This window comes from Scyliorhinus torazame, chromosome 4 (assembly GCF_047496885.1).
Source record: "Scyliorhinus torazame isolate Kashiwa2021f chromosome 4, sScyTor2.1, whole genome shotgun sequence".
Lineage (NCBI taxonomy): Eukaryota > Metazoa > Chordata > Chondrichthyes > Carcharhiniformes > Scyliorhinidae > Scyliorhinus > Scyliorhinus torazame.
The window spans coordinates 131,687,385-131,705,265 of NC_092710.1; the positions used below are offsets into that span (position 1 = coordinate 131,687,385).

A 17,881-nucleotide genomic window follows, 5' to 3' on the forward strand; every position below is an offset into this window, starting at 1 on the left:
AAAGAACTCTTTCTACGCCTTCAAGCAGGAGCTGCTCTGTGTGCGACCACTCACATCATGGCCGCCACCGGAAGTCAAAAAATAAATCCAGAGTGGCTATTTAAACATCCAGACTGAGTCTCGCATGGAGGCCCCCGCACACATGACCCCACACGGGTCCCACCACATCACCCCTGACCCAACACCCGCCTCACGAACCAACCCCTCTGAGTGAGGAATGTTGGGCAAGACACGGGCTTTGAAATCCCAGCGATGGTAAGTCTGTGAAGAGTGGCAAACTGCCAGAGATTGCCACTCTGAGGAAATTACGGGGCAGTGTTGCAGTCCAGTGACAGACTGAAAAGGTCACATAAAAAGACAGATTAAGGCCTTTACTGTAATAAACAAACACGGTCTAAACACTATTCAGCAGGCAAGTTATATTGTAAGCTGCAGAAAACATTGCCTGCCTGGTTTTGCCACACTACGATGCTGGTACAAGTGGCTCCATGTGCTCCTGCTGCAACTGCAGAGCGCATGCTCGCACACATACAGTTACAGAGCCCCTTTGATGCACACACAGCATGGAGAATGGCAGGAGACTGTCTGATGTACCTGTGCTCTGTATTGACCACCCTAACCACATGTACTGGCCTGTGAACAGGTACTCAGATTAAATGCCGTTATGGTTGTGCCATAAGGGGAAATATCAAGTAGAAACCAAGTGAAGCTACCTGCAGGGATACTTAACATTTCAACCTCTTCTGTCATGTGAGAGTACCTTTAAGAAATGAGTATTTAAGATATGTACCTTTAAGAAATGGGTGTTTATCAGTGATGTCAGTGTGGGTGGAGCTGGGCTGTCTGTCAGCTTTTTAACTTTCGTTTTAGGCTGTTTGCTGCAGGGTGTGTTTTAGTTTCGTTTTCAGAGCTGGATAGCTGCAGTCACAGCCAGAAGGTATATGAGTCTCTCTCTCTGTAAACTAAAGACTGTAAATCGATCCTTTGGTGATTTAAAACTAATAACTGCTCTCAGTAGTGACTTTAACCTGATGTGCTTCTGTTTAAAAGTTTTTTTTTAAGCCTTATGGATGTTAAAAGGACAGCTTAAGGATTACTTAGTGCTGTATTCTTTGGGGGTTATATTTGAATTGATGGTTGCTAAGATGTTCACTATGTTTTAAAAAGGTTAACTTGAGTTCAGAATAAACATTGTTTTCCTTTAAAAAATACTTTTCGATTTCTGCTGCACTACACCTGCAGAGTGGGCCGTGTGCTCCCTATACCACAATCTATTAAAAGTTGTAGGTCAGGTGAACTCCATGATACACTTTGGGGTTCTCTAAACCCTGACCCATAACAAACTGGGGGCTCGCCCGGGATAAAAGCCTATCTATTGGATTGGCTTAGTGAACTTAAAGACAGTGAGGGGTGAGCATATTGTGGTTGCTTTTCAAGTGTGGTATTCGAGTTTAAGTGGGGAGTGTGTTGTGGACAATGGCTCTTTCCGAGGCGCTGATGTTTTTGGGGGTGGAGACAGTCACACGCAGTACCTTACGGACAGAGACTAAAAACAGACTGTTAGATTTGGCAAAAACATTGCAGTTAACATTACCTGACAAAATGCAAAAAGACGAGGTAATTATGGTGGTGGCTAAGCATTTAAAGTTGCCTGAGATACACTTTGCCTCATTGGAAATGGCAAAAATTCAGTAACAAATTAAACAAATGGAACATGAGAAAGAATTAAAGCAGCTTGAATACGAAAGAAAGGAAAAAGAAATGTTGCTCTATTTTTCTGGTTATAAATATGGCGGTCAATATGGTCACCTTCCTTAATCCTAATTATGTTTACTTTCAGAGTCGCCAGGTATCTCTCGATACTGCCACAAGGTTCACCCTGAATACTGATCAAAGAGCCAAAACACCAGTTAGTTCAAAGTCAATACTATTTATTTACACACACAGTAAGATCTACTCATGCACAACAGTACTACAAACTAAACTATCTCTAACGCTAACGCCTATACTTAACTTCGGGTGCCCACTTAGTCAGAGGAATAATGGCCATTGTTCGGATCTGAGGCTGTTGGGTTCGAAGAGATACAGGAGAACAGCTAAGGTCGTCCGTCTGGTAGCGAGCGTTGACCTTGAACTTACTTGCTTCTGGTGATGCTGGTGGATGGGTCTCTCCATCTGAGAGCCAAATCCAAGAGAGCGAATCTCTCATGGGGGTTCCTTCTTATACTTGGAGGGGCTTTGCGCGCTTTTAGGCGGGCCTTAAACTTGGTCCCAATTAATTGGGCAGCTTCTCGATCATTGTTATCGATCTTAACTAATAAAGGGGTGGGTGCCCTGATGGCTGGGGGTGTCTTAGGTGGCCGTTGGCCTTGCTTTGTTTGTATGTTTCTGGCGCTGGGATGTCTGTAACAGTATCAACTACCTGAGTGTTAGTCCTTTGTTCCTCGGAGATGGGCCATCAATTTGCTAATCGACCCAGAGTTTCGAATCCGTCTGGTAACTGCTCCCAAATATACATTCAGGCACTGTGCCTGCTTGTTGGCTAGCATTGTCCACATTTCCCTACACTCTTTGTGAGCGTCCATTTTGTATTCTGGAAGTGGCCATCCCAGAAAGAGAAAGAGATAGAGAGGAAAAAGAAAGAGAGAGAGAGGAAAAAGAAAAGGAGACAGAAGAAAGGAGAAAAAAAAGAGCAGATCAAAAAAAAAAAGAGAAAGCGAGATCCAGATCAGGGAAAAATATAAAGAGAGAGAGTTTGAAATTCAGAAAATGGCCATGAAACATGACAGTCAGGTAAAATTGGTGGACGTAAATGGAAACGTACAGTTGGATGATAGTGATGACGATAGTGAGAAAGAGCGTCACGGTCGAAGGCTTGGTGGGAATCTATTTAAATATGTCCAAGCATTGCCACGGTTTGATGAGAAGGAGGTAGAAGCCTTTTTCGTTTCATTTGATAAGGTAGCTAAACAAATGAAATGGCCACAGGACATGTGGGTATTACTGATTCAAACAAAGCTGATAGGTAGGGCGAGTGAAGTGTCTGCATCACTACCAGAGAAGGTATCTGGGACGTATTAAGAGGTGAAGAAAATCCATCTTAGGTTCATTTGAACTGGTGCCTGAAGCCTAAAGACAAAGATTTAGAAATTTAAGGAAAGAATTTGGTCAAACGTACATGGAGTTTGAAAGGCTCAAACAGAGTAATTTTGATAGATGGATAAGGGCTTTGAAAATAGACCAAACGTCTGAAGCTCTCAGAGAAATTATACACTTGGAGGAGTTTAAAAATTCAATTTCTGATGTAGTGAGAATTCCTGTGGAAGAGCTGAGTTTTGTGAGGGCCACGAAGAATCCAGCACGAGTTTTAGGGATACAAAGAAATAACATTTATTTACAATAACATATATATACAAAAGCAGCAACTTTGCTTGCTGCTCACTCCTTCCTGGCTGGTTCCAAACTGGCCAGCTTTATTTGTACAGGGAGTCTGCTGATGATTTCTCCGCCCCCTCATTGGGGAAGCTCATACTCCCACAGGAATGTGGGATTGTCATTAGTCCCCAGCCAATGGTAAGCAGGCAGGTTATAACATCCCTCTCCCCCAAAGTCCAAGGAATCCACCGAAGACCCTGGCGAAGGAGGGCGTCGGACTTGTTTTGCCGCAGGCCGGACACCATTTGCACAAGGCGCTGGATCGGGCGGCGTGTAACGAGACGGAGACCGGCGCATCCGTGATGAACGGCGTAACGGTTGTACATCCACTGCCCGTGGGCCCGAGGATTCCCCCTCTGATGCATCCTGTGTCTCCATCTCGGAGTCAGGGTCTGCTGCCTCCGTCATCTCGGCGTCTCTATCTCCACGCGGTTCTGTAACGACCTGCGCAGACTTTGAGTGAGGCACCAGAGGAAGATTGTGAGGACTACGTTCCATTGTGTCTGGTCTCTGTGGCTGTAGAAATAAGTTCCGGGGGCGGGGCATCTTTGGAAGGGATAGTCTTCTGGACCGAACATGGTCTACATGTTTGCGCTGGAGACAACCCTGGGCTTGCACCTGGTAAGAAATAGGGCCCGTTTGGTGAAAGATTACACCAGGGACCCACTGGGCACCACCAGCAAAATTTTGAACGAACACTGGGTCACCGGGCGCAAACTGCCGATTCGGCCTATGCCGAGAAAAGCCGTTCTTGTGTGCGGTGTACTTTTGCGCCAATGTCGGGGAAAACCGTGCTAAGGCGGGTGCGAAGCCTCCAGCCCATTAGGAGTTCTGCGGGAGCTACCCCAGTTACCGATTGGGGGGTGGTCCTATACGAAAACAAAAAGCGAGCCAGTCTCGTGTCCATTGACCCGGAAGACTGCTTCTTTACGCCTCATTTGAATGTCTGCACTGCGCACTCCGCCAACCCATTTGAAATCGGGTGGTAAGGGGCAGGGCGGATATGGCGTATGCCGTTCATCTTCATGATCCTCGAATCTCCTCACTTGTGAATGGAGTGCCGTTATCCGTGACCAGCACTTCGGGGAGGCCATGCGTGCTGAAAACGTTGGACGTTCAATGAGGCCAGGGAAGGGGTGACTCTACCCCCGACGATGTCGGAGGCGATGATATCGTTAATTTTGAAGAGGGATAAAGATCCGTTGCAGTGTGGGTCCTATAGACCCATTTCATTATTGAACGTGGACGCCAAATTGTTGGCAAAGGTACTGGCATCGAGGATAGAGGACTGTGTCCCGGGGGTGGTGCACGAAGACCAGACAGGGTTCGTAAAAGGGAGACAACTGAATGTTAACGTGCGACGACTATTAGGGGTGATAATGATGCCCCCAGTGGAGGGGAAGGCAGAGATAGTGGCGGCAATGGATGCAGAGAAGGCATTTGATAGGGTGGAGTGGGAGTATTTATGGGAAGTGTTAAGGAGGTTTGGGTTTGGGAATGGGTTTATTAGGTGGGTTAGACTTCTTTATGGGGCTCCAACGGCAAGCGTAGTTACAGGTCGACATAGATCGGAGTATTTCCGACTATCTAGGGGAACAAGACAGGGATGCCCGCTGTCTCCATTGTTGTTCGCGTTGGCAATTGAACCTCTGGCCATGGCGTTGAGAGACTCCAGGAAATGGAGAGGGGTGATTAGAGGGGGAGAAGAACACCGAGTCTCGTTATACGCGGATGACCTATTGTTATACGTGTCGGACCCAGCGGGGGGGATGATAGAGGTTATGCGAATTTTGAGGGGGTTCGGGGATTTCTCGGGGTATAGGCTAAACATGGGGAAGAGTGAATTATTTGTGATACATCCAGGGGACCAGAGTAGAGAGCTAGAAGGCTTGCCTCTAAGGAAAGTGGAAAGAAACTTCCGATACCTGGGGATTCAGATCGCTAGGAGCTGGGGAACCTTGCACAGTCTTAATCTGACACGGTTGGTAGAACAAATGGAGGAGGATTTCAAGAGGTGGGACATGCAGCCTCTATCGCTGGCGGGCAGGGTGCAAGCAATTAAGATCATGGTCCTCCCGAGGTTCTTATTTGTATTTCAATGTCTCCCTATACTAATCACCAAGACCTTTTTTAATAAAATAGACAGGAGCATCACGAGCTTCGTGTGGGCAGGGAAAGTTCCGAGAGTAAGGAGGGGGTTCCTTCAGCGTAGTAGGGACAGAGGAGGATTGGCACTACCGAACTTGGGCGATTACTATTGGGCCGCCAATGTGGCAATGATACGTAAATGGATGATGGAGGGTGAGGGAGCGGCGTGGAAAAGACTGGAGAGAAAGTCCTGTAAAGGGACGAGTTTAGAGGCGCTGGTGACGGCGCCGCTACCGATCTCACCTAAAAGGTTTACCACGAACCCGGTGGTGGCAGCAACATTGAATATCTGGGGACAGTGGAGGCCACAGAGAGGGGTGCGGGGAGCCCTGGTGGGGTCCCCAATCAGGAACAACCATAGGTTCGCCCCAGGAAGAATGGATGGAGGATTTCAGAGCTGGTACCAGTTGGGAATTAGGAGGGTGGGAGATTTATTTATAGATGGGACTTTTGCGAGCTTGGGAGCATTGGAGGAAAAGTATAAGTTGCCCCGGGGAAATTTCTTGAGATATATGCAGGTGAGGGCGTTTACTAGACACCAGGTGAGGGAATTTCCGTTGCTCCCGACACAGGGGATACAGGACAGGGTGCTTTCAGGGGTGTGGGTCGGAGAGGGCAAGGTGTCAGAGATTTACCGAGAGATGAGGGAAGAGGGGGAGGAGTCGGTGGGCGAACTAAAAGGAAAGTGGGAAGAAGAACTAGGGGAGGAGATAGAGGAGGGTATGTGGGCTGATGCCCTAAGCAGGGTAAATTCCTCTTCCTCATGCGCCAGGCTTAGCCTGATTCAATTTAAGGTGCTACATAGAGCACACATAACGGGAGCAAGATTGAGCAGGTTCTTTGGAGTGGAGGACAAATGTGGGAGGTGTGGCGGGAGCCTGGCAAACCACGCACATATGTTTTGGGCGTGCCCGGCACTGGAAGGGTATTGGAAGGGAGTGACGGGAGTGATTTCGCGGGTGGTGAAGGCCCGGGTCAAACCAGGCTGGGGGTTAGCTCTATTTGGAGTTGCGGAAGAGCCGGGAGTGCAGGAGGCGAAAGAGGCCGACGTAGTGGCCTTTGCGTCCCTAGTAGCCCGGCGCAGGATCCTACTCATGTGGAAGGAGGTGAAACCCCCCGGACTGGAGGCCTGCGTAAATGATATGGCGGGTTTCATTAAACTGGAGCAGATAAAGTTTGCCCTGAGAGGATCGGCTCAAGGGTTCACCAAGCGGTGGCAGCCATTTCTCGACTACCGAGGGGAACATTAGAGGGAAGAAGGTGACCAGCAGCAGCAACTCAGGGGGAAGGGGGGGGGAGGGGGAGGGGGGGGGGGGGGTTAGTTTAGTTTAGGTCAAAGATAATGGGGTTTTGTTACTTGTGTATTGTTAAAAATTTATGTATTGTTATTGTTGCGTTTGCTTTGTAAGAGAGGAAAAATTGTTGTTTGGGAAAAAAAATTCAATAAAACATATTTAAAAAAAAAAAATTGTTGCGCAGGACGTTGTGCCTACTATCTTATGCACCTCTAGCCGTTTAGACTGGGCATCGATTAATAGAAGGAGCATGGATCCTTAAAAAGGGCCGGCAAAATCCACATGCAAGCGCGCCCAAGGCCGCCCTGGCCATTCCCAGTGATGTAGGGGCACGGCTGGTGGAATCTTCTGATGCTCCTGGCAAATGGAGCAGTTTTGGGCCACCTTCTCAATGTCGGTGTCAAGGCCTGGCCACCAGACATAACTCCGGGCCGACATTTTAATTTTGGTCACACCTGGATGCCCATTGTGCAAGTCTCTTAGTATCAGCTATCCTTTTTCCGGGACAATCACACGCGTGAATTCTGACAGCTTGGAGGAAAATGCCCGCAACTCGCCTGGGAGCTGTCTATTCTGCCCACCATACAGGACTATGTGCCGAACCTTTGACAGGACTGGCTCCGTTTAGGTCCACTCACGTATCTGTGATGCCGTGACAGGCAAGGTGTCCATATAATTTAGGGTTGCAACCACCTCACCGGTCGTGGGGGTCAACATGGGGCCGGTCGATAAAGGCAATCGGCTCAGTGCATCGGCATTCACTATCTGCTTTCCTGGTTTGTGCTCCAGAGAATACTTGTATGCAGCGAGCAACAAAGCCCAGTGCTGGATTCGTGCAGAAGCAATGGGTGGTATTGGCTTATCCTCTCTGAAAAGTCCCAGCAGAGGCTTATGATCAGTCACGATAGTGAAGTGGCAGCCATACACGTACTAGTGGAAACGTTTCACCGCAAAGACCACTGCCAGGCCCTCCTTCTCGATCTGCGCGTACTTTTTTTCCGCTGCAGTCAATGTGCGGGAGGCGAAAGTTATCGGCCGCTCGGCCACGTTCTCCATCTTGTGGGACAGGACGGCCCCAATACCATACGGGGATGCATCACGTGACTAGCAAAGGCTTTCAAGGATCATAGTGGGTTAGTAACCCAGACGACGCCAATTGTTGTTTTACACGCGGGAAAGCGGTTTCTTGCGGCTGACCTCAAACCCAGGTGTGATTTTTCTTTCGAAGAAGGTGCACCGGGGCCAGCATAGTTGCCAGATTGGGGAGGAACATCCCGCCCTCGTTGCCAGTTTTGTGAGGGCCACGAAGAATCCAGCACGAGTTTTAAGGATACAAAGAAATAACGCTTATTTTCAATAACATATATATACAACAGCAGCAGCAACTTCGCTTGCTGCTCACTCCTTCCTGGATGGTTCCAAATTGGCCAGCTTTATTTGTGCAGGGAGTCTGCTAATGATTTCGCCGCCCCTGCTCATTGGGGAAGCTCATACTCCCACAGGATTGTCATTAGTCCCCAGCCAATGGTAAGCAGGCAGGTTATAACACAGAGGGTTAAAACTGCGAGATTAGCAGCAGAAATGGCAGATGATTATGAATTAGTTCATAAATTAAAGTTTGGTTTCTGACATCAGTTTCAGCCTGTGAGGGATAGAAACTGGGGACATGAGAAATACTCAAGTGGTAAAGGTGATCTGATGCGAGATAATAAGGAGAGTGTACCTCAGACTAAAAAAGAAATCCAGGACGGTGGAAAAGAAATGAAAAATTTCAAATGTTTTCACTGTAATAAAGTAGGCCATGTAAAGACTCAGTGTTGGTGGATGAAGAAAAGCACTGGGAAGGCTGATGTGGTAAAACAGGATAAGACAGTGGGGTTTGTTAAAGTGGTGAAGGAAAGCCCAGATGAAGCGAAGGAGGTGCAAAAGATTGTACAGCCTGATCAAGACGTGATTGATAAGAAGGTGCCAGATCTCTTTAAAGAATTTACTTGTGTGAGTAAAGTTTACTCGTGTATCAGGAGGAGCAGGTAAAGAAGTCACAATTTTAAGAGATACAGGAGCTAGTCAATCTTTAATGGTAAGAGATGAGGAGTTATGTAGTTTGGGAAGAATGTTGCCTGAAAAGGTGGTAATATGTGGAATTCAGGGTATGAGGAACAGTGTTCCATTATATAAGGTAAGGTTGGAAATTCCAGTGAAGAGTGGTGAAGTGGTAGTAGGAGTAATAGAGAAATTATCTTGTCCAGGAATACAGTTTATCTTCGGTAATGATATAGCTGTATCGCAGGTGGGAGTGATGCCTACTGTGGTTGATAAGCCAGTGGAAAATCAGACGACTGAAGTGTCAAAGGACGAACATCCTGGGATTTTTCCAGATTGTGTGGTAACAAGGTCGCAAAGTCACAGGTTAAGACAAGAGGAGAAATCAGAGAGTGAAGATAAAGTTCAAGTGCAATTATCAGAAACAATTTTTGATCAGAAAAAGAACAAGAACGGGTGGAGGATCAGGTGGATATTTTTAGTTCAGGAAAATTGGCGGAGTTACAACAGAAAGATGTAGAAATAAAACAGATGTATCAGAAAGCATACATGGAAGAGGAATCTGAGTGTATATCAGAGTGTTATTACCGTAAAAGTAATATCTTGATGAGAAAATGGAGACCTTTACATATGCAGGCGGATGAAAAGTGGGCAGAAGTTCATCAAGTAGTATTGCCGGTAGGGTATAGAAAGGAGGTGTTGTGAGTTGCACATGAGGTACCAGTGGGAGGTCATTTGAGAATAAGGAAAACTCAAGCTAAAATCCAGAAACATTTTTATTGGCCTGGACTACATAAAGATGTAGTTAAATTTTGTCAATCATGTCACACATGTCAAGTGATGGGGAAACCTCAAGCAGTGATAAAACCAGCGCCCTTAATACCCATTCCAGCATTTGAGCAACCTTTTACAAAGGTCCTAATTGATTGCGTAGGACCGCTTCCTAAAACAAAAAGTGGGAATCAATATCTTTTGACTATAATGGATGTGCTATGAGGTTTCCAGAAGCCATTGCAGTACGTAATATTACAGCTAAAAAGATTGTGGAGGAGTTACTTAAATTCTTTACTTGATATGAACTACCACAGAAATACAATCGGATCAAGGATCAAATTTTACCTTAAGGTTATTCAAAGAAGTTATGGATAGCTTAGGGATAAAACAATTTAAATCAACCGCGTACCATCCAGAATCGCAGGGAGCATTAGAAAGTTGGCATCATATATTAAAGACAATGTTGAGGGCTTATTGTCACGATTATCCAAAGGATTGGGATAAAGGAATTCCATTCGTACTGTTTGCGATTAGGGATGCAGCTAATGAGTCAACCACATTCCGTCCTTTTAAACTAAGTTTTGGTCATGGGGTAAGAGGACCACTTAAAATTGATTAAGGAAAAATTGGTGAGTGAGAAATCCGAACTTACGTTATTGAATTGCGTGTCAAATTTTAGGGAACGATTAAATAGAACAGGTGAATTGGCTAGCCAATAATTGAAAGCTGCACAAAATGTGATGAAACGGGTCGCGGATAACAAATCCAAAGTCCGTAGTTTTGCCAGTGGAGATAACGTTTGAGTGTTGTTACCAGTTGTAGGTGAGTCTTTAAAAGCTCGGTTTTGTGGACCTTATCAGGTTGAAAGGAAATTAAGTGAGGTGAATTATGTGGTAAAAACACCAGATAGAAAAAAGACTCACCGAGTGTGTCATGTGAATATGCTTAAAAGGTACTTTGAAAGGGAAGGAGAGAGAAAGGAGGAGGTTTTAATGACTCTAACTCAAAGTGACGAACCAAATCCAGATGACTCTGAATTTGACATACCTCAAATTAACTTGGAAAATGAGGATGTTCTTAAAAATTGGGATAAATTGTTGAGTTACCTTCCAGAGGAAGAATGAACTGACCTGAAAGAGTTATTGATATCACATGGGCAAGTTTGTGGCGATAAATTGGGAAGTACTAAAATGGCTATGCATGATGTAGATGTGGGAAAGGCTGTTCTAATCAAACAACATCCATACAAACGTAACCCTTTAAAATTGGTACAGGTTAACAAAGAGATTGAGAGTATGCTTAAAAATGGCATAATTGAAGTGTGTTGCAGCCAATGGAGCTCACGCATAGTGATGGTACCTAAACCAGACGGTACCCAACGGTTGTGTGTGGACTATAGAAAGGTTAATGCAGTTACAAGAACGGACTCTTATCCTATCCCACGTTTGGAGGATTGCATTGAGAAAGTGGGACAATCCGCTTTTCTTTCCAAACTGGGTTTACTTAACAGTTACTGGCAGGTACCTTTATCCGAAAGGGCGAAGGAGATTTCAGCTTTTGTGACTCCAGATGATATATACCAATTCAAAGTTATGCCATTTGGCATGAAAAACGCCCCAGTCACATTTCAACGGTTAACTAACCAAGTCGTTTCAGGATTACCCAGTTGTGCGGTATACATCGACGATCTGGTAATTTTCAGCCAGACAGGGAAAGAACATTTAAAACATCTGATGGAGTTATTCGATAGACTTCTGGAGGCGGGTTTGGTGATAAACCTATCCGAAAGTGAATTTGGAAAAGCCCAAGTCACTTTCCTTGGCCATAAAATCGGACAGGGAAGAATGGTCCCACGGGATGTGAAACCAACAGTTATTGAGGAGTTTCCGATACCCTCAAGTCAAAGGGAAATAATGCGATTTCTTGGCATGAGTGGATTTGATCAAACATTTGTGCAAAGGTTTTGTAGCGTGATTGCTCCACTGATGGACTTGCTAAAGAAACGTCAAAAATTCCAGTGGACAGCAGAGTTTCAACAGGCATTTGACTGCTTGAAAGCTGTAGTAACCAATGCTCCTGTGTTAAAAAATTACAAGGGACTCTGATCAGATTGAACGAAAGTATCTGACTTTAAAGAGAAATGCCGAGGCGTAGAGAAATGAACGGAAGCAGGTTCAGTTGGAGGGACAAGAACAAAAATGGACTATATTATTGTATCTGTTCGCGTGTTGTGTTTTTTGAAATGAAAATGTATATCTACTGTGTGCATTTCTTAAAGGATATTGAAATGGTGGAAAATGAAACCATTTTGACGTTGATGGTTTATTTATTTTTTTCTTGGGGGGATGTGTCATGTGAGAGTATCTTTCAGAAATGAGTGTTTAAGAAATGTACCTTTAAGAAATGGGTGTTTATCAGTGATGTCAGAGTGTGGTGGAGCTGGGCTGTCTGTCAGCTTTTTACTTTTGTTTTAGGCTGTTTGCTGCAGGGTGTGTTTTAGTTTTGTTTTCAGAGCTGGATAGCTGCAGTCACAGCCAGTAGGTGTATGAGTCTCTCTCTCTGTAATCTAAAAACTGTAAATCGATCCTTTGGTGATTTAAAACTAATAACTGCTCTCAGTAGTGACTTTAACCTGATGTGCTTCTGTTTAAAAGTTTTTTTTTTTAAAAGTCTTATGCATGTTAAAAGGACAGCTTTAGGATTACTCAGTGTTGTATTCTTTGGGGGTTATATTTGAATTGATAGTTGCTAAGATGTTCACTGCATGTTTTAAAAAGGTTAACTTTAGTTCATAGAAAAAACATTGTTTTGCTTTAAAAATACTTTTCTATTTCTGCTGTACCACACCTGTATAGAATCATAGAATTTACAGTGCAGAAGGAGGCCATTCGGCCCATCGTGTCTGCACTGGCCCTTGGAAAGAGCACCCTACTTAGGCACCACACCTCCATCCTATCTCCTTTATCCCAGTAACCCCACCCATCCTTTTTGGACACTAAGGGCAACTTAGAATGGCCAATCCACCTAACCTGCACATCTTTGGACTGTGGGAGGAAACCCACGCAGACACGGGAAGAATGTGCAGACTCTGCTCAGACTGTGACCGAAGCCGGGAATCGAACCTGGGACCCTGGAGCTGTGAAGCAACTGTGCTAACCACTGTGCTACCCCATACAGAAACACATCTCCAAGAAAAACGGGTGTGCTAGCCTTGAGTGGGCCTTGTGCTCCCCATACCACAATCTATTGAATGTTGTGGGTCAGGTGAACTCCATGATACACTTTGGGATTCTCTAAACCCTGGCCCATAACACATCTCATTTAAAGACTTATCTCTGGTTGAATATATCCATGAATTTGGACTGCTGCCTCACGGCAGCACTGTCCATGTGGAGTTTGCGCATTCCCCCCACGTCTGCATGGGTCTCACCCCCACTACCCAAAAAGATGTGCAGGATAGGTGAATTGGGATACGCTAAATAGCCCCTGAATTGGAAAACAAGAATTCTGGAGATGTCACCACATCACCTGCTGCCTGCAATCAACCTGCCCTCACTCACATCCTGTTGTTTGCCCAACTTGTCCATCCTTTGCTGTGCATCTCCTCTCCACACGAATCGGAAAGCATACCATCTCTTGACCATAATCAAAATTGTGTTTTTCCCCACATCTGATCATTTTATAAATAATAAGTCTGCAAACGAAATTTAAAAAGAATAAAATAATGCCCCTATAATCTCCCTTTTAGATTTCTCAGAGCAATGCCCTAGCGATTAACCGTTAATCTCTGGAGGCTCCAGGAGATGCCTGTAGAGTTGACATCTCTCTCCATGTATGACCAGTTAGCTCAATTGATGCAAGCTGAGGATAGGCTGATCTTACCCCCACCTAAAGCTTGTATCCAGCACCAAGGATGAAGGGAATTTAACAATCAGCTCAATCTGCTTCCCTGCCTTGTTGTACACCCCTTTTTCTAAACAAGCACTTCAATGGAATTATTTTTATCTGACAGGAGTTTTGGTGATCTTTATGCCTTCAAGCAATGCGGGATGTTTTGAAAATGTATATTTGAATAAATTTTCTTCCTCAGGTCATGAGCACATAATTGAATCTGACACTTAAATGCTATGTTGTGGGATTATTGCATTGTTGGAAGTGCCAACTGAGAACTTATCTACCAATTTAGGTGAATGTAAAAGATCTCAAAGCTCTATTTAAAAAGCAGCAGGGAATTTTGCAAGTGTCCTGACCAGCATTTATCGTTCAATTTGCACTACCAAATAACATTTAACTTTCATTTATCTTGTTGCTTTCTGAGACTCTGCTGTGTGCATGTTCGCCCACATAACAATAACCATATGGCAGATGTAATTCACTGGTGTGAAGCACTTTGTGATATTCTGAGGATGGGGGAGTTGTTATATAAATGCACATTTGTTATTTTATTTCCTCTCCTCTAATATTAGTCTAGACCAGTAAAATGGAGATTCATGTCTCTGCTGATTTAACCTTGCATGCAAAAGAACTGTAGTTGCTACCCTTCCGAGTTGAGTGCAATCCTCCATTATAATTCATAGTGAAATTGTATCCTTTTGAACTTCACCCTATCTCTTCCCTACTGTTAGCACTTCATCATTCTCAAGCAAAGCAATCTTTTAACTGAGAATACATGAATATGTGAACACACAATGTACATATTGTGGCATTTGCTTGACTTGCGCACCATTTCTAGTGTTCAGTTTTCTAAGACTGCAGTAAACATACAATTACATACATGTATTTCATCAGTTTAACTCAAAAACAAGCCTTTGTTGCGTCAACATGATCATTATATGAGTTGACATGGCATGTTCTATAATTAAGTTCTTTGAAAATGTTATATAGCAAAGCTATTATATGGAAAGCAGGTAGATTTTATAATTATAGTAATTCTGTAATAATTATGCCAGCATATTAGAATTAACATTTATTCAATATATATGAACATTTTGTGTTTTTCATTGAAGACATGAACCAATTAAGTGATCCAGATAGAGATTTACATCTTTGACAAAAGCAACACATTTTACTGAATGTATCGTTACTAAATTTGCTGATGACACAAAGATAGAGAGGAAAGTATATTGTGAGGAGGGCATATAGTCTACATAGGGATTTAGATAGGTTAAGTGTGTATTTAGGTTAAGAGAATGGGCAAAGAATTTGCAGAAGGAGTATAATGTGGGAACATGTTGACTTGTTTACTTTGGCAGGAAGAATATCATTTAAATGGAGAAAGATTGCAAACCCGAGGGACAGGGAAATACAGGTGTCCTGGTACATGAATCACTTGTATATTTTAGCCACACAGCAAGAAATACTTTGTAAAGTAGAAAGACTTTCAGATTAAATAATTTGAATATTAAGTCACTAACCTTAGATTATATGTGCGTATGTGTAATGAATGTGAATACATCTCTGAACTTAATTCTTGTAAATACTTTAAAGGTTCCTACAGTGAGTTACATGTAGGCCATTCTATTTATATCAGCCCATGGACTCCCTGCAATATGAATCCGCTGACTTTTTCTGGTGATCACTCTCTGATGCTGCTGCAGTTTTATCATTTATGATTTTAATGTTAATATTGAAAATACTTGACACGCAAATGACATTTTGTTTGAATGATTGTGCAAAAATATGAATCTTTTGGAATATTTCAGTGTTATTCCATATTGTAAAATGGAAATTCTTGTTGGTGCGGTATTTCTATCCTAACATTGATTACTACTATCTTTCCTGAAGAAATTTTTGATTTTTTTATTATTTCCAGATTCTTTGGTCTTTGGAGCAAGGTTGTTGGGCTCCTGAGGAACCATATGAGCTATCAGCCCAGTTTCCTGCAGCTACTGTAAGTTAGCTATTGTCTGTTTACAGTGTTTTGTTCACAAGGCTATGTTTTGCAATTATGGGATATTCATGGATAGTCGTTTGGTAATATAACTTCAGTATTTCTGCAGGGGGGGTGGGGGGGGGATGTTGTCTGGGGTTAACAAGAAAAGGTGGAGGCAGAGAGGGTGAGGGGACATGGTAATGAGGGTGGGTTGTGGTTGTTGGTTACTCATTTAGTTATGATGTGATCTCCTGTTTGTTCTCTTTATGGTCTTGGTTGTGGTTGAGTTTGATATTTATTTATAAATGCCTTAATAAAGATCTTTATAAAAATAAGAAGCAAGTGCTGATTAGTTGGCAAGTCGACTCTGATTGATAGAGGTGTTGCCATAGAGAGTTCACCAGTTGATGGTGACTGACAGTCAACTACCAAGCATTGTTTAAATTTTCAACCAGGTAGCTTGACTCTGATTGGTCAAGGCATTGCCTTGAGGAATTAACCAGCGAATGGCTGTCATTTACTTCATTTAACTGAAACAGGTGTAATGTGTGTACATGATCTTTCTGTATTAGTATATATAACTTCCAGTACACACACATGCGCCACACGGTGAGCCCGACTGACCATCTTAATTTGGTTGTCAGTGTAGTTCTTAGCACACTGAGGATTATTTAGCAAATGTCCAATTGCAAGGTACAGACCATACCTAACCAACAACATTCAATAAACAATATAAGTAATAGCCATTCATTAGTTCATTCCTCATCTCAATGCCTTGACCAATCAGAGTCAAGCTCCCTGGTTTAAATTTCCAACAATGTATGGTAGTTAACAGTCAGTCACCATCAACTGGTGCATTCTCTATGACAGTTCCTCTAAAAATCAGAATCTATTTGCCAATCAGTACTCTTTTCTTATATAGTACAAAATGGTTGTTTTCTTTACATCTGATATGCTTGCAAATTGCCCTGATGCTTGCAAGATGAAAAGCTTTAACAAAAATGACTCTATTTTTCCAATGACGTTAATGTGCTCTGAAGAGAGTAATGGAAGTAGGAATGTTTTGAATAATTTTTGGCAAACTGTTGGCGGTGGTTTGATTGTTTGTCAAAGGAGGTTCTTTTCTTATTGAGCTTAAAACCTTTGTTGATTATTATTTACAATTAACTACAAATTTGAAATCAACGTTCTAGCATAGCTAGCGATTATAGAATGATGCATTAAGATAGAGTTCCATGCCTTATTTTTGTCTGTATTTTGAAGTGAATGTATTACGTTTTGAGGAATAGGCTATTCATATTGTTTGAAGAATTCAAGGAACAGTGCAAGACCTTTCTAGAGGTGGTGTGGCGGCTTTGGTTTACAGAATTCATGTAGTTTTTGTCAGCTAAAGAATTCAATTTCCATGTACGGTAAAGATATAAACCATTCCACTGGGGAAAACTATCCAGTGAATTCACATTCTTAGAAAATTGTAGCTTAAATATTTGTCTTTATCGTTCCCCGATGTTTTGTATAGCAGACATGCAAGCTCTTGTGATTTTTAATGTGAGAGACATGATTTTAAGGTGAAAAAAAGCTTTGCTTGTGATGTTGTCAGCAAATTCTAAACCTCAGGATTTCTGATCAGTGTTCAAAAATGGATCTTGTTCCTCCTCTGGATGGATTATGTAAACATAGCATTCTTTCTTCAAATCAACACCAAGAAGAAGCATGACAATACTGGGGGAAGATCGTTACAGATGCATAAAGGCTGCCCTTTTGAAATGGGAACAAAAGGACTCAAAATTAAGCATAAAACTGTTTTTGTATTGCATGAAATCCATTGCCCAGTATTGCGCCACCCCCACACACCTAAAACATTGCACAACAAATCTCGAGCAATCTGACTGAGATTCACTTCAGTTGTTAAATCAAGCCTTCCAACACAAGCCTTACCAAATGCTGGCAAGCCTTACCGAATCCAGGCAGGTTTGCTTTCCAGCACTAACTAGGTTGCTAGTACAAACCATTGGGCTGAGCCTTTGTCATACGAAAGGTGCTTAATGCTGACCCTCATTGTTACTGGCTGCTGGAGTTTCAGTTTGATCAGCAGTAGGTGAGTGGGGTGATTGCAGGTCCTAACATTGCAGCCAGTAGCTTTTTCTCTGCATGTGTTGTCCAAGACTGAAGGAACACATTCACAAGCTGTTACCTCATTAGAAAAGTGTCAAATTGGAATGGGTGAAAAACAATAAATTTAGCGTTTTGAGGTTGTAGAATGCATTGCGAGAATGTTGCTGGGAAGAGCTACACATTGACAAAGGCACATGAA

General features: G+C 43.2%; 1 protein-coding gene across 2 annotated transcripts in view; it reads left to right on the top strand.

Moving 5' to 3' along the window:
- Nucleotides 1–17,881, top strand: part of mcph1 (microcephalin 1) — a 609,760-nt gene that overhangs the window by 246,591 nt on the left and 345,288 nt on the right. For both annotated transcript variants that reach the window (XM_072498602.1, XM_072498603.1), the window contains exon 13: nt 15,508–15,585. In XM_072498602.1, coding sequence (XP_072354703.1) covers nt 15,508–15,585 — 78 coding nt within the window. The remainder of the gene's footprint in view (nt 1–15,507; nt 15,586–17,881) is intronic.